Here is a 23,919-nt window from a genome sequence, read left to right on the forward strand (position 1 = left end):
TAATATGAGATCGAATGGTCATATTGGTGAGATGGTAGACATTTTTTTTTTTTTTTTTTTTTTTTTTTTAGACAAAGTCTCACTCTTGGTGCCCAGGCTGAAGTGCAGTGGTGTGATCTCAGCTTACCACAACCTCTGCCTCCCAGGTTCAAGACATTCTCCTGCCTCAGCCTCACAAGTAGCCGGGATTACAGGCCTGCACCACCATGCCTGGCTAATTTTGTATTTTTAGTAGAGACAGGGTTTCTCCATGTTGGCCAGGCTGATCTAGAACTCGCTCTGTCACCAGGCTGGAGTACAGTGGCGTGATCTAGGCTCACTGCAACCTCTGCCTCCTGGGTTCAAGCGATTCTCCTGCCTAAGCCTCCTGAGTAGCTGGGACTACAGGTACACGCCACCACGTCCAGTTAATTTTTGTATTTTTAGTAGAGAAGGGGTTTCACCATGTTAGCCAAGATAGTCTCGATTTCTTGACCTCATGATCTGTCCACGTTAGCCTCCCAAAGTGTTGGGATTATAGGCATGAGCCACCATGCCCAGTCAGTAGAAATCTTTTAATATTAAATATTAAATAAACAACATTACTTAATATTTGTTCATTACTAACTGGCTATATTGGTGAGATGGTAGATTTTTTTTTTTTTTTTTTTTTTGAGATGGAGTCTCACTCTTGTTGTCCAGACTGGAGTGCAACGGCACAATCTTGACTCACTGCACTCTCTGCCTCCCAGGTTCAAGCAATTCTCCTGCCTCAGCTGGTCATGGTAGCTCATGCCTGTAATCCCAGCTTTTTGGGAGGCTGAAGCGGGCAGATCACATGAGGTCTGGAGTTCGAGACCAGCCTAGCTGACATGGTAAAAACCCCATCTCTACTAAGAATAGCAAAAATTAGTCAGGTGTGGTGGTGCATGCCTGTAACTACCAGGAGGATGAGGCAAGAGAACTGCTTGAACCCGTAGGCGGAGGGTGTAGTGAGCCGAGATCACGTCACTGCACTCCAGCCTGCCTAACACAGCGAGACAATGTCTAAAAAACGAAACAAAACAAAACAGAACAAAAATAACGTTGTTGTAAAAGGAAAAGGCATTTTGTAGAGAATAAGAAAATTGGAAATTAAAGAGAAGACATAGGAGAGAAAGCATTTGTGCAAGGAGTTGGTTCCGATATTATATTGTTTAAGAACAGAAGAACAGATCCTTCTTGAATCATCATCACCATCACTACCACTGTCATTGTCACTTTACAATGACTGAGCCACAGCTGTCCCTGGCATTTCCTTGAGCTCTAGAGCAGAGTGCACCTATTAATCAACGACAGGTCTTGCTCAGACACATCTTCCCACATGCACAGACAACCAAACATTTCAGTCAAATCCAAAACACTTCAACAACATGAGGGGTTCTGTCTCCCTTCTCACATCTAAGTGGATGTTTTGAACAGTGGCCTCCTTATTGGAATGCATGAGAAGCACTTCCATGAGACAAGAGATATTGTAGGAGACTGCAGCCACTGATACATATGTTTAAAAATCAGTTTCACACTATGTTTATTGTTTAGAGTTGTGGTATGACTGAAAATAAACATTTGGTATTTGTCCTGGGTTCCTGGCACAGAGCTCCTAAAATGGTTGGAATTGACCATCTTTTATATACTAAGGGGTAGGGAGAGTGATTAAACCCAATCACCAATAGTTGATGATTGATTCAATTATGTGTAATAAAACTTCCACAAAAACTTGTAAAGATGGGTTTTGGGGAGCTTCCAGGGTGGTGCACAAGTAGAGTGCTGGGAGGGAGGGCAGCCCACCAGGAGAGTGCTGGGAGGGACGGAGGGAGGCCCACCAGGAGAGTGCTGGGAGGGAGGGCGGCCCGCCAGGAGAATGCTGGGAGGAAGGGCAGCCCACCAGGAGAGTGCTGGGAGGGAGGGCGGCCCGCCAGGAGAGTGCTGGGAGGGAGGGCAGCCCACCAGGAGAGTGCTGGGAGGGAGGGCGGCCCGCCAGGAGAGTGCTGGGAGGGAGGGTGGCCCACCAGGAGAGTGCTGGGAGGGAGGGAGGTCCACCAGGAGAGTGCTGGGAGGGAGGGCGGCCCACCAGGAGAGTGCTGGGAGGGAGGGTGGCTCACTGCGAGAGGGCATGGCAGCTCCTTGCCCCTTCCCTGTGCTCTGCCCTATGCATCGTTTTTATCTGGGGTTCCTGCAACCTTTATAAACTGGTCATCATAAATAAAGCACTTCCCTGAGTTCTGCCAGTTGTTCTATCAAATTATTGAATCTGAGGGGAGGGTTGGGCAGAAGAATGGGCAGTCTGGGAACTCCATTTGCAGCTGGCATCTGAAGTGAGGGAAGACTCACAGGACTGAGACTTTAACTGTGGGATCTATGCAAACTCTGGATAGTTAGTGTCAGAATTGAATGGAATTATTGAACACCCAGTTGGTGTCAGAAAATAATGGAATTACTTGGTGTCAGGAAAAGCTATGCAACTGTCTTACCTGAAATTATGCAAACCAGGTCAGTGCTCAGCTAGAGAATACCTTTGGGGTCACTGGTGCCTTTCCCTCCTTGGCACCCGGCCTGCACACACAGCCCTTCACACCCTATTCCAGGCTCAGCCAAGGCACCACTTGATGAAAAGTGATAGAGTTGACAGTGTTACCTCCATCATGGGTACTATTTATAAGGGACTACGTAAGAAAACAATTCTTTAAAACCAAAAGAGACCCTTAAGAAAATAGTGAAAGTTTAGGCTGTACTTATCTAGACTTATTCTGACTGCTCAAGACTCCAAGGCCCAGAGAAAAAAGCCTTTGAAATCTGACACCCTATTGTGCAGAAAGAATAGCAGCTCTCTTTACCAGGGTAGAATTTTTCAACCTGTAAAGAACTAATAAAGGGTCCTAAACAGAGAACGTTCCCTCGAAACTATCAAAAGCTCCAGTCAGAGCAGGAAGCATGAGTTATACAACTAACAACTCCACAATAAACTGCACAGGGTATAGAGGCCTGGCACAAGTTCAAGGTCAGTGGTTCAGAGCTCATAATTGGGAGCTGGAAGGAAGACTTAAAGGAAATGGTTTCTTAGATGGAGGATTTAACAGAAATGCCTACATTCTATGTGTTATAAAACTAAATGTCTATTCCTCAGTCTCTGTGATTGGAAATGGTTTTAAAACGTTGCCAAGGCCTCATTTTTATACTCTGAGAAAATAGTTTCTGTGAGAAAGGAAGCCTGAGTTTATTGACTGAATATAGTCAAGGGTCTGGTTTATGGAGTTTTATTTCATTCATAAATGAACTGTTATAATGGAGTTCAAAGAAAATGTGATCGAACTATGGGTCATGTTGTATAATGTAGTTTTAATCCTAAGTGGGTGACATGTGTATGATGCTTCCACTTTGTTCTACATAAAAAGAAACCTGAAGCCAGGAAACACATTTCCTAGTTCCTTTAGACTCTCCTAATTCCAATAAATAAGGATAATGAATTCATCACCAGTCAGAGATCTTCATTTTTGATTTTTTGAGTTCATTGTTGGGAAGCAGACTTTGACATGGAATTTGGCTGTCAGAGAGTTTACTGGGATTAGGGAATACCCTTGAGATCAAACGCCATGGGGAAAGGAAAGGAAGCCCAGTTAGGCAGAGGGAGAAGTTGAGCTGCACTGCAGTCACAACAAAGGGCTCAGCCGACCCCATAGGGAATTTTGAGGCTGAAGTGGCCCTTCAGAGTTGTCCCACAGGGGGCGGGGGGGGGGCGGGGGGGCTGGGTCTTTGTACTGCCACATCAACCAGTAATTGGATGTGGGCTTTCCTCCAGAAGGAGTTCATGTCCTTCAGTTGAAAGAAGTTCCTAGAGAGGGTTGAGAATTGAGGGCTGTCAGCCATCACATTCTCAGAGCTGAGAAAATGAATTTTTCAATCCCGAAGGGGTGATTTGGGTAGCTCCATGCAGGAGTTAGGGCAGGCATGAAGATTTAACTTTTAGTGGTTATGAGGGAATGTATTCTCTTCCCAGGTCCACAAGGGGGCGTCGTTTCAAAGGCAAGAACTTCCCGGCGCCATACCTCCCCCAACATCTCCATCTGGGAGCTTAGAGGTCTTTGTTTTAACGTTGGTGCACACCGAAGATAGAAAGATCAATCACTCTAGCAGAAGTGTAAAGGAACTCCTTTCATAGGACAGAAAACTTGAATAGGGCGGGAATAACACCCAGGTTAAAAGACCCTTCTCCCGTATCTCGGCAGACTCCATTTCTGGATCCCCTTCCATGACATCGAGGAAGTTTCTCACTCTCTATTGCTTTCTCCTTTCTCCTTTTCTTTCTCTCTCTCTCTCTCTCTCTCTCTCTCTCTCTCTCTCTCTAAATAAATAAATAAATCACTTTCTGCAAAACTCTTTGGGGTCCAATATTTACTTACAAGCCCAATGTGCCTGGTGGGGTCCTCTCCCCTATTCTTGGGTGAGGGACCAACAGCCTGGAAGAACACATCCTATCGGGTAGCTGAGCCTCCCTGGTGTCCTGCAACCGGTCTCAGTTATAGGACCATTAAACAAATGGCAATATGGCTAAATGTGTAACAGTATATAACAAATACAAGCTACGAGAGATCTAAAGTAATAATTAAGAGCTCTTACACCACATTTCCAGATGCTTCTTTTCTGGGTCATGGTAAAATAAGCCTAATATATTTCCAGCATCACTTCTATTAATCTACTATTTGATTTCCCTTAGGAATAGTCCATGCTCTAAAGTGTAAGGAGAACTAGAGATTAAAGAGGAGTAAAAATCAGATTCAAAAATAATATCTTCCTGTAAACTTAAATATGAAGAAATTCGATAACTCCAACTGAATTGTAACTTTACTTGAGAAGCTATGTATGGAAGCTCTAGAACATTCCATAACATTTCCAAAAGTTGAAGCTAGAAAAGCATGGGTATCCAGAGAGCGCTGAGCCAAGGGAAGGAGCGGGAAACTGAGTCAGGTGGGAGAGGGAGAGGCTGCACAGAGCAGGGGTGTTTCACAGAGAACCCTGGACTTGCAGTGGTTGGCAGACATGGTGAGAAGGAGCTCAGAGCAGAGCTGGGAGCTGGCAGAGTGCCTGGATGTGGATCCTGGCTCTGACACTAACTAGCTGAGAGATTCTGGCCAACTTTTAGGCCTCGATTCTTCCATGTAAAAAAGGATGAAAATAGTTATCTATCTTAACTAGAAAAAAATTTTGAAGTCACAGGCTTAACTTCAGGATGTACTTGTGTCTTCATTTCCCACTGCGGCTGTAACAAATTTACCACAGACTTAGTGGCTTACAACAACATAAATATATTCTCTTACAGCCCTGGAGGTTGGAAGTCTGAAATCAATTTCACTGGGCTAAAGTCAAGGTGTTGGCACGGCTGGCTCCTTCTGGAGGCTCTAAGGGGAGAATCTACTTCTTGGCCTTTTTCAGCTTGTAGAGGATGCCTGTATTTCCTGACTTGCATCCCTTTCTTCACCTTCGTGGCTCATCGCTCCAGTCTCTGCTTCCATCATCACATGGCCGTCTCCCATTCTGGTGTCAAATCTCTCTGTGGCTCCCTCTCACAAGGATGCTTGTGAGGACATTCCGGGATCACCTGGATCATCTCCGCCTCTCCTCATCCTTAACTCAATCACATCTGCAAGGTCCATTTTGTCATATAAGGTAACAGGTTCTTGGGGTTAGGATGCGGACCACTGTGGAGAGCCACTGTTTAGCCTACCACAACATGTATGAAATGCAACGGTTTAGTCAATAAAAAGATAATATTTATATCACATTTGCTCCACAGAGCTTTGGCAGTTGAAGCTATTGAATTATTTCTATTTAAAAATTCATGGCATGCCTGCAAATGCCTATTGTGCCAAAAACTGTTAGGTTCAATAAAGTATATACTTGCACCTCTACAATGCTCTAATCACATCCTCCTGTGTTAGATTGAAACCGACAGGGTATAAGCAAAAATTCTGACAGCCACTCCAGGCAGCCTCTTAGAAATATTCATCCTAATTTATTGTCCAAACTAGGACCTTTAACAGAGTAAAAGGAACTTACGTACTTAGGAACCACAGCTCCAACTTGACACGTGTAAATTGTGACTGTGCCTAGCAACCTGGATGTATGGCCACTCTATGAAAAAATACCCTGTAAAATCCTCTACCCCTCTTTTCTCCTGCAGTGGTTTCCTTAGAGGTCATGAAGTGCAGACAGAACAGTTACAAGTAGGAAGAGAGTCGCCCAACCCTCAGTGGGTATGAGAAACAAACCTTTATTGCCACTGAGATTTGGTGCTTGTTAGCACAGCGGAACCTACTCTATCCTGACTAAAACTTATGCCGTGGCAAACTTGTTCTATCCTCATTGTATTTCTGAACAGGAGAAAATTCCATTACCATCAAGGCTGAGTTCCATTTAAAGGCCAGGGATCTGAACCTCAGCAGCAAAGTTGTAGGAAGAAACTGTATTACTGACAACCTCATAACTGGATGCCCTCCTGAAGGGCTCTGTGGTCTCTGCCTGTTGGTTTTTGACCTGGGATACAGAAATGAAAACTCCAGAGTTCTAACAATACTTGCCATTTCTTGATGCTTTTTTATGAAGGAGCTCACTGGGCCTAACTTATAGCAACTAGGAATGGGAGGCTCTTTTTTAGAACAAAGGCTTTATAAAGAATATGAACTAAAGTTTCCATTTTGTTCCTGGGACTTTGTTGCCTAGAATCAAAGCATGACAGCTTTTGTTAGTTAGCAGTTCCCACTGCAGTAGCAAACCAGAGGACAGACCTTATGTGTCCAGTGTGGAAAGAAATCCTGCTCATGCTGACTTCTTTATTCACATCAATATACACCAGCAGCTGCAAACCATTCTTAGAAGGCAGCCGATACTGACTGGCAGTTTCTTAAAGCAACTCTAGTAGAGTCTACAACTTACAAAGAAATTGCACATAAATTATTTCATTTAACTCTTTTCAATATTTCTAACTTGAACAATTAGCCTTTGTCAGTTAACATTAATAAGGTGATGTAGAGAAGTAAAGGGGAAGAAAAAAATTAGCAGGAAGGAGAGAAGAGGAAGAGGAGCAACTTTGCTGAATGTCACTGAACATTGACTGCTTGCTGTGTACCAGGTACTGCACCAAGCACTTTGGGCTAATGATAATTCTGTTGCCAAAATAAAATGTGATACTATTCTTAAATTTTTTTTTGTTGTTCATCAAAAGGATAGTTTAATGGCTCACTACAGAATTTAGCTGAATGAAAAAAGGCCAATCTCAAAATGTTACATACTGTAACATTTCTTTTATGTAACATTCTTGGAATAACCAAACTGCGAATGTGGAGAACAGATTGATGGTTGCCAGGAGTTAAGGAGGGGATAGGACTACTGAAGGACAACAGAGGGGATCCTTGCAGTGATGGAAACGTTCTATGTCTTGTTTGTATCACTGTGAATATTCGGTGCGATATGCAACAGTTTTCCAAGATGTTATCATTGGAAGAAACTGAGTAAAGCACAGGCAGAGGCTGTATTATTTCTTATGACTGCATGTGAATCTCTACAATTATGTCAAAATAAACAGTTTAATTAAAAAAGAACCGCTGAAAAATAACCTCAAGAATACATACGTTATCTGCCACAAATACCTACCCAAAAAAAGGATACATATTAAATGGTCATTTACTCTTTGAAATTCACAAACATTTAGAAGGGAGTTTATTAATCGTCAAATGAACAAATGATTCATTTCACATTATTTTAAGGCCAGAAAAATAAAAATGACCACAATGAATTAAATGCTTACCACTGACATTGTACTGGCAGTATACTAAATGTGTTAAATATTGCTTCTAATGTAATCCTACGGGAGAAATAGCTTTCACTAATTTATAGATAAGGAAGCGAAGTCCAGGGAAGTAACTTGTTCAAGGTCACACAACCAATAGGTAGTGGAACCAAGAATCAGACTATGTTCTTGTCAACCGGAATACATTGCTTCAGAGACCTTCAACAGGATCTAGTTGACCTGAGGTCTTTCAGGACTAATCACTTACTCACAAAGGCAAAGCCAGGACTAGAATGCGTGCTGAGTGCTCTTCCTAACATATTACACTACCACGTGGTTGAGAAAGGGATGTAATGGCATTAGCAGCTTGAGATATAGGTGGTGGAACAGATGCAAAGAAAATCTCAAATGGCTAACGCCCAAAGTAAACAAGGGAAATGGATAAATTTATACCTGCTTCTTCTTTATTTACTTAAACTTAAAAAAATTTGTCAGGAGACTTTCCAAAGGTTTGCCAATTGACTCAGCTCTATAAGGCAAAAATCAAACATCCTCCTAAGATGAAAATATAATTCCATTGTTAAAGGTCCAGTTTTCTAACCAAAGGTCCGGTTTTCTAAGCAAGGTGAAACCAGTTTGGTAAACTGAATGAAGAAAAGGCAACTGAACACTTAACTTGATTTCCAGCAAAATAAAAATCAATGAACAGATTTGCTAATGATTCCCCTGTCTCTCACCTGCTGTGAGGGTACACAAAATGACTAAACTTCAGGAAAGTGTGCCTTTGAGGCTGAAGTGCAGTTATATCCAGAATGAGGCCAGACTCGGTTTATCATGGAGTGCACACACTTCTCATCCGTGATTTCACAGTAAATACACAATATCAGGCTTATCATGATATCTCAGTTTAAATTATAACCAAGTATTATACTCCCAAATTGCACATCTAACAAAAGTGGAACTGCTACTTTGAGCATGGATAACACAAAGGCTCTAGGTTTCTTGATGAAGGAGAGCATATTTCACCTTGACACCATTGCTGGCAAATCTCTGAGAGATGAGAGTTTTGGAAATGCTTTAAACAGTTTAGCCTTTTCTTAGCATTTTGAAGAGCACATTAATAGCCTGGCCTTTTCTTAAGGGCTTTCTTTTTCCCTTAGCCAAATTTGACAGTTAGAAGTGAACAGTAAGTGGATGGAATCAAAGTCAGTGCTGTGTTTTAAAAGGAGTGTGGAACTGATTCATCTGGCGTTGTCTCCAAAAGAATATAAGAATATTAAGTGGCTGCCTCATGAACTTACATACAAAGGATACTCTTCACTTGAGGACAGAATGATAATGTCTCACAGAAGAAAGATGTAATTATAGATGCCCATAAAATTTATTCAGACATGTCTTGGTTCACACAAAGAAAAAAGAAAGAAAGAAAGAAAGGAAAGAAAGTCTGTAGCTCTCAACTTAACCAAAGGAATTATATTAGTATAACTGATTTTTAAATAATTAGTAAATACCTACTACAGAATATGCAGAACCTTGTAAAATGACAGTTTAGAGAATATTGTCATTACTCCCATTTGGGAAATCTTGTTTAAAAGAGACCAAGGGTTATACAGTAATGTAATAAAATTTGCTGATGGATATTAAATAGCCTAGCACCATCCTCTAGGATTTAACATGTTAAAAAAGTGAAGTAGAAACTAACTGTTCCACATCAATAGGGGTATATACAAGCAAATCCCATCAAGCACCCAGAAAAACTACATAGATTATTTCAAAGGTTGCTTTGAGAATCCACCTAGTTTACCCTTTGCTGTGTGGGTCTAATCACCCTCAAAAATTGCCTAAGCAGGTTCCTAGGGACAACCTCTGCTCAGAGGAGGAAAAGACTTAGTTTTATTGGGTGTCATGGCAGATTGCATTTTCCCCAGATGGCTGCACCAACAGCTCCCAAACCACATTCCCTTCTTAAAATCTGACTTCAAGCCCTCCAGTGAAGGAATAGAGTCTATATCCAACCTTGAATCAGAGTGGATGACTACCAAGGATGAGTCATTATGTGATTTTAAGGCTAGGGCATAGATGGTGATAGAGCATCTACCTTGTTCTCTTGTGAGGCTCACTCTTGGAACTCTGCTACCATGCTGTGAGGAGTCCCAAACCAACCACAAAGAAATCTCACAAGTTAAAGTTCCAGACCACAGCCCAAGTCTGTTCTCAGCCCCCAACCAACAACCAGCACCTCATGGCTGACAACCAGCATCCAGCACCAGACTGAATAAGCCTTCAGCAATTCCAGCCCCCAGCAGTGGAATCATCCCCAACTTTCCAGTTTTCTCAACCAAACTATCTCATGTCCCAGACACCATGGAGCAGAAATAACTTACTCCACTATGCCCTTCCCAGTATGTGACCCATAGAATCCTTGACCTAAAAAAAATGGTGGTTGTTTTATGCCACTAAGTTTGGGGTGCTTTGTTACAAAATAGAAATAACAGGGACAGATGGGAATGGGAATATGCGTGGTTAAAAGTGATGCATGCAGCCATTCCTTGCACTTACATTACTCCAGCCCTCTTTCATGAGTATACTCAGAGGCTTCCTCCTACACTTTGTGTTGTTCTGCTACAGACACCCCTTAGGGGAACAAATATACTGTAAGGGTCTCATTCCAGGTGAAATCAGATAGCCTTTAAATGAGAGTAATAGTAACTATTTTGCTTACTTTGTGGCAGGCGCTGTTCTAAGAGTTTTACATGGATTAACTCATTTAATCCATACAACGACCTTATAAAGTAAGTACTATTTCCATTCCCATTTTACAAACAGAGAAATCAAAGCATTGAGATTAAACAACTTGCCTAAGATTATACAACTAGAAAATAGAGCTAAGCTGGGATTTGGAGCCAGGCAACTCGGCTCTCGAGAGTCTGTCCACTAACCACTATGCATACTGCTTCACAAATCCTGATTCTAACTAACTCTCTCTCTCTCTCTCTCTCAATCATACATATTGTTAATCTAGCCCTTCCATTTGAACGAGCAAGAATTCTCAGACTGAAAAGGCTCAACAGAGCCATCTTCAGTGTACTGACAATGGTTAACAACAGGCTCTGGAGCCTGCCTGCCTTGGCTATGACAGTTACCAGCTGTGTGGCCTTGGGCGAGTCTTTTCACCTCTCCCACCTCATTCTCCCCATCTTTGTGCAAAGCAATCATCCATTTTAAACACAAAACCACTGTCTTCATATGCAAGCACAAGCCTCACCCCTTCTCTCTAGACTGTCAGCCTTTTCTGATTCAGGACTCTGTCCTTCCCATTTGATATGGTTAGGCTTGCTGTCCTCACCTAAATCTCATCTTGAATTGTAATCCCCAGGTGCTGAGGGAGGACCCTGGTGGGAGGTAATTGCATCATGGGGGCAGTTTCCCCCATGCTGTTCTCGTGATAGTGAGTGAGTTATCATGAGATCTTATGGTTTTACAAGAAGCTCTCCCCCTCACCCCGGCTTTCTGTTTCTCTCTCTCCTGCCACATGTAAGACATGCCCGCTCCCACTTCTGCCACAATTGTAAGTTTCCTGAGGCCTCCCCAGCCATGTGGAACTGTGAGTCAATTAAACCTTTTTTTCTTTATAAATGACCCAGTCTTGGGCAGTTCTTCACAGAAGTATGAAAATGGACGAATACACCAACTCTGCTTCCTCCAGGGAGTCCAGCTCAGTGCCTTATACTCAGCTGCAGCTTGTAAACTGAGTTGACTTTTTGTTTTTTCTAACTCCTCTCTTACTTTGTCTTTGCATCCAGGGCTTTTAGGATTTGTCTCATTCTCTCCATCTCCATGAACAAAACCATAAATTATACCCTCAACACTGAGCCTACTGGCAAAGCTAAGACTTATTTTCTGCCTTGTCTTTCAAAGGTCTTCCTAATCAGAGGAAAATGCTTTGATAAACGCCCTGATCATGTGTGTATCTTCCTAAGGATATTCTCTTACTTTCCAATCATTTTCCAAAGCAATTTAAATTTGTAATGATGGGCCATAAGAGCAGCCACTAACTTAACTTCATAGAGGGAACTAGTGAACCCTTCTAAAAAGATATCAAAAGTGCATCACCTTCAGAGGCGTAATGAGAGAATGCTAGAAGAACCATGGAGTGCTGCTTAATTCTGAGGCTTCTTTTCCCAACCATTTACTGTAATCGCTTCTGTAACTGTCTGCCTCCCCCACTAATCTGTGAGCCCCTTTGAAAGCAGGAACTCTGGCTTCTACTTCTGCACCCCAGCACCTAGCCCAATGGCTGCTACGAAGGTGGCACTTCACAAATGTTTGCAAATAACTGAAACTGATGGGCTCAAAATCACTGTTAATGGCAGGACTAGAACTCAGCCCAAGGTTAGCTCTAGAAGATGTATCATGAGGCATTCATTCATTTAACAAATATTTTTTGAACATTTGTTATGGACCAAATACTGAGCAAAGCACTGAAAATAAAACATAACAAGACTCAATCTTATTGTATAAGACCCAACCTGCACTTGTGTGGGAGACAAATATGGAAGCACATCATAATAACACATTTATTTTGACAAAAACTATTAAGTACAAAGTTATAAACCATGGGCTAGAGAGAAAAGTGATGAAAAGAAAGCTGTTTTGAGTTAGGCTGAAATAGACTGGATGTGTTATTACTCATTTTTGCATGATAACTCAGCACCAGATAAGATGCTAGCACTAGAGAGTAATCACTGCGCTGACAGGCAGGAGTCATAGAGGTTACAAGGGGTGATAAGATACAGGCAGTCACATGACAGAATCAATACATAAGGCATAAAATTAAAGGTACAAATGCCTAAATAAAGTATATTAAGATAGTGGAATAGTAATGATTTTAGTAACTAGCATGTGGTTATCAATATCTGATCATAAACATATCAAAAATTATAATTTTGGGCTGGCACAGTGGCTCATGCCTGTAATCTCAGTGCTCTGGGGGAATGAGGTGGGAGAATCATTTGAGATCAAGAGTTGGAGACCAGCCTGGGCAACAGGATGAGACCCCATTGCTATAATAAAATAGCTGGGCATGGTGGCATGTGCCTATAGTCCTAGCTACTCAGAAGGCTGAGGCAGAAGAATTGCTTGAGCCTAGGAGTTTAAGGTTAAAGGGAGCTGTGATCACACCACTGTGCTCCAATCTGGGTGACAGAGTGAGACCCTGTCTGTAAAAAACAAACAAGAAAACCGTAACTTTAAAAATTGGAAATGAGAGACTATAAACATACTAAATTCAACCAAATTAAAATAGAATGCACATTAAAATTTTACTTGATAATATAGTGTAAATCAGTAGAATTTAACCATTATTGAGGATTTTTAGATTAAATTCAAAAAGAAAATATATTACATGAACTAGTTTATGTTCAACAGGATCTTGAGAAAAAACGGAGATATTACACTGTAGTGATTCTTTCTCAGAGTAACGGAGAGGCGTTTTTCATATCACGGCATAGATTCTGAGCTGCTCTGTTCCGCCTCAGTGTCTGTGCGCTATCAGCTGTCCTACTGATCTCACCTCCACGCGCCTCTGCTCTCTTCTTGCACCTGCCCAATAAAATAAGATGCTTCTGCTGGCATTTTAAACTCCACTCCTACACTGAGGAAGCTAAATGTGGTTAAAGAAAAATCAAAAGCCAGGAAGCCTAGGGCCCCAATCAATGTATGACGTTTACATTTCAATGTGGCCCTCAATCCTTATATTTGCCCGGGATCAGCTTCTTCACCCATCACACTCAATCAATTACTATGAAAATGAAGATCTTCGTCTCTCAGAAGACCATTCCCTCAAGCCTCTGCCCAACTCCAACATTAGATAAACTTGCCTGTAGTTCATTGAATAAATTAGAACCGCTGGGTAAACTTCCCAGCTTCTTCTGCCCTTTTGTTACAAATTTATGTCTTTCTCCTCCTTCATCTGCCACTCGGAGACCTAAAGAAAGAGGTTTTTTTCCCTCTGCTTCCAGTCAACTATCCTACTTGTGCTGTGGCTGTCTTTCTGTTCCCTATTATGTTGCTTAGGGCTCTGCTCCATCATTTCTCCTTCTCTCTCCTAGATGACTAATTTCTGCCTCCCCTAATTCTTTTCCCTTATGACTGCTCCTATCCTAACCATGGCAGCGACCACTCCAGATGGCCTACCACTGCCAGCACACCAGCTGCAGCAGGGAGCGGGGCTGTACACTCCATGGAGCCAGTGGGAGCCCCACCCTCCTGGGCACAGCTGCAGCCACCCAAACTGGGGCTCTAGATCTGGGCCTCCCATGCTATCAAGGAGGCAGGATCCCCATCCCATCCACCTCGCCGGCACAGCTGTAGTTACCCAACCTGCAGCTGCAAACCCAGGCATCCCTACACTCTTGGGGGCCCAGGATTGCTTGGAAGTGCCTGCTCCCACTGCCTGGCTTCTCCTTGCTGTTGGCACCTGCTCCAATCAAAGAGCAAAGTCAGGGCTAAGCCTGGGTGTCATGAATGGCAGCAGGAGGCAGATAGGTTCCTGGGCAGAAGGTGGCAGGTCCCTGGCAAGGTCCCACCTTCAGGCCAAGGGGGGCCTGAAGTCAGGGGGCTAGGTTGCCAGTACCATGGACCAGAGTGGGGACTTGTGCTGCCTTTTCCCAGCCCACTCATGGCCACCATGGACCAACTGGCATGCACTTCCTTCCCTCTGAGGCCCATAAAAGCCCTGGGTTCAGCCAGGGCAGAGTAGATGATAGGACAACCAGGTGCAGAGAGGAGCTGCCCTCTCTGCTGATCGCAGGAGACAACAGGGTGACCAACAGCAGAGAGGAGCTATCCATTCTGGGCCTGTTCTCTGCTGAGAGCTTCAGAGGCCTGCAGAGATGTTGGGACTACCAGCTTCAAAAAGGAACAACCCACTCCAGGGCCTATTCTCTGCTGAGAGTTGCAAATGTCAGGACAACCTACCTACAGGGAGGAGCAACCCACTCCAGAGCCTCCTCTCTGCTAGGAGCTGAACACTCATTGGTTCACTCTGGCTACAGAAAGGATCTACCTGCTGCAGGTCTCCTGTGAGCTGTTCTATTGTTCAATAAAGGTCCTCTTCATCTTGCTCACCCTCCACTTGTCTGTGTACCTCATTCTTCCTAGTCACAGGACAAGCACTCAGGACTGCCAAATGGCAGGGCTAAAAGAGCTGTAACACAAACAGGGCTGAAACATGCCCCTTGCTCACCACATTGCAGGAGAAAAGAAGGAGAGAAGAGCTGTGGCCCTTCTGGGAGCCCATATCTGAGAGATCCCCAAGCCAAGGATGTCAATTCCTCTTTGAGGTCCTGCGGTTCCTGGTGTCTCCAGGCTTCTGGGAACCACTGTGTTCCCCACTGCCAACCAGGGAAGCTGCTTGTGGTGCGCCTGGTCCAGCCGCAGCCTTGCAAAGAGCCAGCGCCCATGCCAGCACCTAGAGCTGCCCGCCACACTGCAGCAGCCAGCATGTCCGACTCCACTGTGGCTGGGCCCCATGCTTGCTCACACAGTCCTTGCTGCTCCACACCTGACTTGCCCTTAGCAGGCGTGGGATCCAGGTCAGTAGTGTGAGCCAAGCGTAACCTGCCATTGGGTAGAAAAAGCCCAGTGGACCAGAGCGAAAACTCAGGCAAAGGCACTACTCGCCAGAGGTTTCAGGCCAGAAAAGCAACACCCCAAAAATCCCATAACACAGCCTGCCTTGACCACTACTATTCTAACACCCTCCCATGAATGTGTCTCTCTCTAGCTGTTTTCTTACCCTCTCAAATCTTCTTAAAGACTAACCTACACTTTCAGCCTTCACTTTCTCACCCTTACTTATTCACCCCTTATTTACTCCTTAACTCCCTGCAGTGTCTGCTCCCACTATTGTAGTAAAACACCTCCTGAGTGTAGTTTAGTTAGAACTGTAGATCCTGGAGTTAAGCAGACCCATATTTGACTCTCGCCTTCTACTTTTACCAAGCTGTGAGACCTTCCACACTTTGCTAAATTTTCCTATACATCTTCCTCATCTCTAAAACAAGAATAATAATGGTAACCAACCTCGTAGGGCTCTTTTCATATTAAATATTTAAAACAATGTCTGCACATGCCATGTGCTCAATAAGTATTTAATATTAACTATTATTATTATTACTAGCAATGGAAATACTTGCCTTTTGTGACTATTATCACTATTATTTGTCAGGCACTATGTTAGGTCTGGCTAAAAATCTGGAACTAAAAAAGAAAATTTTACCAAACTTATGCAGCCAAGAAAAATTGCTTTGCAATCTCCTTATTTAATATATCTGATATCTTGGCCTAGGATAACCTTTTCTGCTTTCAAATCATGATCTGCTCCTAGGCACCTCCTCTCCATACTGATTCTGTATGAATCTAGTCTGTTCAAATCTCTCTCTCTTTCTCTCTCTCTCTCTCTCACACACACACAGACACAGACACACACACACACACACACACACACACACGTACGTGCATGTGATTGATTAGGCAAATTTATTTGTATCATGTGAACCAATATGAAAATATTTGATTTTGCTAACTACAGGAACTTGAATCCCAACAAAAGCATCTATACCAATGTTCTATATGCAGCTGGTGGTCAATAATTACTGACAGGTAGGAAGTTCTATAAAACAACTTAGCCCATTCCATGGTCAGTTACCACAAGAACAAGAATATTTTTAGCATCATGTTTGAATCCTACCTGACAAATTAGAAACTGCAATAATTTGAACCTTCACAGGCAATTAAAATGCTTTTTATTGCTGCCCCACCAGAAATCATATGTAATAGTTATTGATATTCTGTGATTAATCACTAAGAAGGAAAACACGGGGCACTCATTCCCTTCCTTCATCTCTTTGCTATTCTGTTTTTTCTTTTTCTTTTTTTTGTCACAAGCTGCATATGTCAATATTTATTTTAATTAGGAAGAGTTAATATAGGCAAAGATAATTTGTAATAGGTATGTTCAGTAAAGTACCAAATTTTTTTTTGCACAGCAAGATCTCCTGCTAGTGACAAAAACAGCTTCACAAAGGCATGTAATTTTGTTTGCCTAACCATTCACTTCTTGGGACAAGCTCGTGGATGTCCACATCTCATCCCCATACTGTTGGTGAGTCTTGTTTTCAGTGGAAGTTAGTTGGAAGCCATCTTCCATCTTGGGTGGGCAGCTCTTTCACCACTAGGATCTCATGTTGGGGTCCTGCACAGAGACCTAATTCTTATAGGATTCAACAATAATTCAAATTACAAACAAAGAAAATAGTATCTTTAACATTTGTCCTCTTCTATCAATATTTTTCGAAACAAATTTGGATTCTATCGATGTTTTTAAAACTAGTTGATTAGGGGATGAAGAATTCACACATGGAGGGTAAAACCATGATGGGGATGATGATAATAATGATGATTATTGCTTTTTTATAGCTAATATTTCCTAAACAATTATTTTTACTAGACCATATGACAAATACTAAAAATATATTATTTGCTTTAATCTTCACAACAACTGTGAGAGGTTGGAATTTGTGCCCCATTTTACATATGAAAAAACTGAGGCTTAGAGAAGTTAAATAACTCTTCCATGTTCACACAACTGACAAGACTCAAGGCTGAGATTCCAGCCCAGACCTGTCAGAAACCAAAGCCCACTGACATTATAAATCATATATTTTATTATAACAAATTCTTTTTTGTAACCTATTTTTTTTTCCTAAAAAGAAAAAGCTTTAATGGACTTACAGTTCCATGTGGCTGAGGAGGCCTCACAATTATGGTGGAAGGCAAGGAGGAGCAAGTCATGTCTTACGTGGGTGGCAGCAAGCAAAGAGAGAGAGCTCATGCAGAGAAACTCCCATTTCTAAAACCATCAGATCTCATGAGACTTATTCACTTTCAGAACAGCATGGGAAAGAACCACCCCCCATGATTCAATTACCTCCCACTGGGTTCCTCTCATGAAACATGGTAATTGTGGGAGTTACAATTCAAAATGAGAGCTATTTTTAACTGCAATTTATCCAAAATTAGATTTAAGCTTGATTTTATTACCAGTTGTCTACCACAGTAAGTCTATACATTTCCATAATAAACAATTAAGTTCCCTGTTTAAAAAGTGGGAAAAGGATATAAATGGCCAAATGAATAAATGAAGCAGACTAAATTTCAGATGTTCAAAACTAAAGGAAATTCCATTCAATTCAAGAACCAGTGACCAAGAGATGTGGTGTACAAGGCACTGTAAGAACTCAGAAGATAGCCTCACCTCTGCCCCCAGGAAGTTAATGATCTAATGGGAAAAACACAGTATAATATTTCAGGTCTTACTTCAAATGTCACCTCTTTAGAGAAGTCTTCGGTCTTCTCTGACCACACTATCTAAGCTGTGACCCCATTCCCTGTCACTCTCTGTTACAGGGACCAGCAAACCTTTTATGTAAAGAGCGAGATAATAAATAAGTTAGGGCATACAGTCTCTGTCAAAATTACCCAACTCTGCTTTTACAGTGTGAAGGCAACTATAGATCATACATAAATGAATGAACAAAGCTGTTCCCAATAAAACTTTATTTATAAAACAGGGAGTTGCCAGATATAGCTCACAGGCTATAGTTTGCTGACTCTAACATATCACTCTGTTTTCTTCCTTTATAGCACTTAACAAAACCCAAAATTATCTTGTTTATTGATTTGTTTACTGTCTATTTCCTGCCACAAAAATAGTAGCTCTAGGAGAGTGGAATCTTTGTTGCTGGTTCACAGCCAGCTCTTCAGTGCACAGTGCAGAGTTTCTGATACAGAAGTTCATTCTAAACATCTGTCAATTCACTAAATGAATAAATACCATTTTGCAAAAGGAGAAACACAATTGCCAACCAACACAAAATGATATTTGGCCTTATTAATAATAAAAATACAATAATGATATACTATTTTTCATTTGTCAGGTTTTCAACCATTAGAAGAGGAGGAGGGAGAGGAGAAGGAAGAAAACTAGTGTAGATGGGCTGGGCACAGTGGCTCACACCTGTAATTCCAGCACTTTGGGAGGCTGAGCTGGGTGGATCACTTGAGGTCAGAAGTTCAAGACCAGCCTGGCCAACATGGTAAAACCCTGTCTCTACTTAAAAAACAAAAACAAAAACAAAAAAAAACAAAAATTAGTCAGGTGTGGTAGTGCCTGCCTATAGTCCCAGCTACTCGGGAGGCTGATGCAGGAGAATCACTTGAACTTGGCAGGTAGAGGTTGCAGTGAGCCAAGATCACACCACTGCACTCCAGCCTGGGTGACAGAGCAAGACATCTCAAGAAAAAAAAATCAAAACAGAAAACTGGTAGAGATCAATATGTGGGTAAATGGTCCTCTCATCTACTATTGATGGAAATGTTGGTGCAACATTTCTGGAGGATCATTTGCTGTAATATATCAAAATGTATATATCAATTTTAAATGGGCAAAGAATTGAAGAGGTATTTATCTAAGGAAGATACACAAATGGTCGAGCCCATGAAAAGACGCTCAACATCATTAGTCATTAAGGAAATGCAAATCAAAATCACAGTAAGATATCACTTCACACCCTCTAGGATGCCTACTATTAAACAAAAAAAAAAGCAGAAAATAAAAAGTGTTGGAGAGAATGTGGAGAAATTGGAACCTTATGCATTGTTGGTGGTAGTATAAAATTGTGCAGCTGCTCAGGAAAACTATTTGGAAGTGCTCTGAAAGGTTAAACAGAATTACCATATGATCCAGCAATTGCACTCCTAGGTACATGCGCTAAAGATTTGAAATCAAGGCTTCAGATTTGTACACTAATGTTCACAGCAACATTACTGACAATAGTCAAAAGGTGGAAACAACCCAAATATCCTTGAACAGGTAAATCCATGAAGAAAAGTGGTATATACATATAACGGAATATTATTCAATCTTAAGAAGGAATAAAATACTAATACATGTTACAACACAGATAACTTTGAAAACATTATGCTAAATGAAGTAAGCCAGACACAAAAGGACAAATATTGTATGATTCTAATACAAGGCATCTAGAATAGATAATTCGTAGAGACAGAAAATAGAATAGAGGTTACCAGGAGCTAGGGTGGTGGGGGAGGAGGAATTGAGGAGTTACTGTTTAATGGATATAAAGTTTTTATTTGGAATGATGAAAAAGTTCTGGACGGTGCTAGATAGTGGTGATGGTTGCACAACATTGTGAATATACTTAAGGGCACTGAACTGTACACTTAAAATGGTTAAAACTATAAATTTTATATTATATATATTTATAATAAAAATGTATATATATTTTCATACTCCAAATCCAATCCCTAAGAATTAACTTTGAAGAGGCAGCACAGAAGAGTGAAATATGTGTGTACTAGGATCAATCAACCACAGGACCTATCAAGAAAGATTGAGCCATGTAAATGGCACCTGATACAACAAATACGTAACAGAAAGCATTATGCAGGCATTACATATGACAAAGTAGACTTTTCCTGTAAATAAAATCCATGAAATTATTATTCAATTAAAAAAGCAAGTGATGGAATGCATGTAAAGTATGAGACCATTGATATAAAAATTCTAAAGTTTATCTATACATAAGGAAAATTCTAGATATACTCTAAATGTTAATAGGGGTTATTTTATGAATGGTAGATTTGAGATGACTTAAAAAATATCCTCTTTATAGTTCTTTGTATTAGTTGAATGTTTTTTGAATACAGAATATTTTAACCAAAATAACATGCTATTGTAAACTCATGTTTGTCACTTTTTCACATTAATAAGGAAGGTTAGGACCTTCGTACTTGCAAGCAGATGTTTTCTGTATTTCCATTTCCATAGCAGTAATAATAATACTTGTGAGTGGATTAGATACAATTTTAAAGAGGAAGTACATACCTCAGATAGTGGTGTTGACTCTTTGTCATTCAAAAACAGAGATGCTATTTCAGAACAACACTCAATAATCATGTCCTAGAAATAAGAAGATAGTAATATAATGAGGTTGACATTATTAAAAACCTAAATATTAGCTATTTAATTATAAACTATTTCATATGTCTTTTTTTGATCATCACCTAACCTTTGTTCCCACGAAAAGACAGGGCTCAGAAGTCGTAATCCCTTCAGTAATTAGGTTCTTTTGAATTGTATCTAATTGTATAAAATAAAATTTTGAAAATAATTATTTTACTAAATAATGTTTTGAAAAATTACTTTTCTTCTGAGAAGAGAGCCCTGGAATAGAGTTTCAGATCCCTGAAAGGGGCTGCAGCAGAGAAGAATGACTGGGAATTATGGAAGGCGGGGGAAGAATGAATGAAAAGGAAGGGGGAGACTCAGCAGCATGATGGCACTGCCCTCAGCCCTACTGTAATGGACGCAGCCATGGTCATGTGTGGACACCCAATCCACAAGGAACCTACCCGTAGACAGGCTGAATCTGTTAAGATTCCCTATCATATGTTTTCACGTAAAAAAGAACAACAGAGGAGACCTACAAGTCAGTATCAACTGCATGAGTTGAAAGGTCCAGATGTGGAGTTGGAGAAGGCAGCCATTAGGCCAGATGTGGGAGAAGCTAGAAGAGATGGAGATGAGTGAGAACTCACGCCCCTTACAGGACGGAGCACAGTCTTGGCTCCTGATCTGCCAGTTTAAATTTCTGTGAGGTCACTGCTTCGGGTTCCAGTCTTTGTCTATACATGACCATACTCATCTCATCCTGACAAATACTACCTCCCTACCAAACCTAATTTACTTGAGTTAGTGTAAGTAGTTCTTTCCTCACTTACAACTGAAGAAGTCATGACTACATAATTGTCAGAGATTAACTTTGCCTACTTCGCAATGTTGCCAGTGTCTGGCCCCGAAAGAAACAAAAATTTGCTTTTTTGGTAATATTAATAAATATGCATTTACCAGCATTTAGAATAGTGAAATTATAAAAGTACATTAATTTTTAAATAACTGAGCAATGCTGGTTAAAACCTTGAAATAAAAAAGCAAACAACTGAACTCAAAACCCCCAAACTCCAATATATCTAAGTTTAAAACAAATGCAAAACAAGGAAAAGATCAAATTTCAGGGTTCCAAAACCATAGATAATTCAATTCTATTTAACAGGTATATTCAAGGCATTATATTAGGTGCTGTGGAACACAGACCCTCTCCTCCCAATATTTATAATTACAATCAGAAAAACAGATTCATAGACAACTAAATAAAACCCCAAGCAGAATGTGCTCAGAACACAGGTAGTTATGACATGTTCTAGGATCCTAGAGGTGGAAGAGAATAATTTTTAGTACTATAAACATGGAAGACTTCCTGGAGGAAGGGTCATAGGAACTGAGCCTTGAAAAAAAACAGTACAATTTCAACTGGTAGAGACTGGGGACTAGGGCACTGTGGGGCGGGTGGTGTTGGGGGAGCCATACATAAGCAATGAGCAGGAGACATTCAAGGAACACAGGAATCTGATGATACGGTGATATGATCTTCACTGTAGGTGTGTGCAGGAAGCATGGCAGTGAGAGTTCTCACTAGAGAGGTAAGTTTTTAACAGATCATGTAAAAGTAAGGAATTTGGATTTTATTGTATAGAGAATAGAGCCGGACAGGGCTGAGGGAATAATGGTAGAAATTGCTTTGAAAAGATAATTTGTCTACAGTTTAAAAGTGAACTGCACTGGAAAGAGACAGAGAAATCAGCTAGGATGCTACTCAAACAGTTTGGGTAGGAAGTGATGACGGTTAGAAGGGGGCCAGCTTCTATGGGTTTAAAAATGATGAAGCACAGGCAGGCTACCCAGTATTAGTCAGGGTAAACCAGTGGTCCTGTGCTGATCTTGCCAGGCCCCTGGTCCACTTTGCCAGATAGAGGGGAACATGCATCCACTCCTATGTACCCCTTATTTTTCTGTATTTCCAATTGAGTGCTTAGGACTGGTTAAGGTATGCTTTCTAAGTAAAAGATTTCAACAGCGTCACGGGTTATTGTAAGGATTTCATCAAGAGCCATCAAACAAAATGACACTGCCTATGTCATGAATCATTTCACATCACAGACGAAGAGAGCAATGCTACCTAAAAAAACGCCTTGCCCTGCTTCAGCTCAACATTTTTTCAAACAGAAATTTTGCTTCGATGACATCCTTTTACTCCGACGCTACTTGAGGTGAACCACATACAGATGTTCTGAAATTGGCTGACTCGAGGTTGTGGCTGTGAGTTCCCTGTGTGACCTTGCTACCACAGAGATGAAGAAGTGGAAGGCACAGAGCTCGCCAGTCCCAGCCGGAAAGCAGTTGGATGCCAGCGCTGCAGCTGCTGAGGGGCTGGGAGGGCACGGAATGACCCTTGCTCAATCATTGCCATTTCTCTGTTAAAAAGAACATCTGCTATTTCTATGAGCCGTGGCCCTCTGAGTGACTTCAAGATATTACAGCCAATTCTTAGATTTAGTTGTAATCCTTATTCTCCTTCATCTGTCATATGGAGTGGGGTGGGGGTGGGGGGACTTCCTAAGTTGCTTTCCGGCCTCCAAACTCTTGTTTCCCTCATTTCTCCTTCACATGCCACCATGATTGTTTTAGCAAATCACAGGGTGGATCATGACCTGCCCTTCCAGGTGAGGTGCTGCCCCCATATCCAGTCCTGCTTTCCCACAGCCCTCTCTTACAGAACAAAATCCTTTCACCATTTATCCATTCAACGTCAATCAAATGCCTCCTCTAGGCCACAAAGCAGGAGTTGGAGACGAATAAAACAGAGAGCCCGCAAGGAGCTCATGGTCTAGTGAGGGCAATTGGAGAGACAGACTCTTATAGCACTTGGCGGGGAGCTCAGAGCAGAGGAAGTACATAATTCCACCCAGCCGTCCGGCGCCATCTCCCACTACATTCACCCGGCACTTCTGCCACAACAGATGTCCTACTGTTCCCTGGATATGAGACTTAGTTCCATGACTTCGTATCTCCTCTCTTGCTGTATCCGCAGTCTGGAATGAGTTTTCTCCACAGGTCTCCAACTAGAAGTTTCACAAAC

At 41.6% G+C, this 23,919-nt stretch overlaps 1 protein-coding gene across 4 annotated transcripts in view; it reads right to left on the reverse strand.

Moving 5' to 3' along the window:
• Positions 1 to 23,919, reverse strand: part of CFAP54 (cilia and flagella associated protein 54) — a 318,455-nt gene that overhangs the window by 14,260 nt on the left and 280,276 nt on the right. For all 4 annotated transcript variants that reach the window (XM_010340325.3, XM_074402388.1, XM_074402387.1 and 1 more), the window contains one exon: positions 20,769 to 20,843. In XM_010340325.3, coding sequence (XP_010338627.2) covers positions 20,769 to 20,843 — 75 coding nt within the window. The remainder of the gene's footprint in view (positions 1 to 20,768; positions 20,844 to 23,919) is intronic.

Source organism: Saimiri boliviensis, chromosome 7, assembly GCF_048565385.1.
Source record: "Saimiri boliviensis isolate mSaiBol1 chromosome 7, mSaiBol1.pri, whole genome shotgun sequence".
NCBI classification, from domain to species: Eukaryota; Metazoa; Chordata; class Mammalia; order Primates; family Cebidae; genus Saimiri; species Saimiri boliviensis.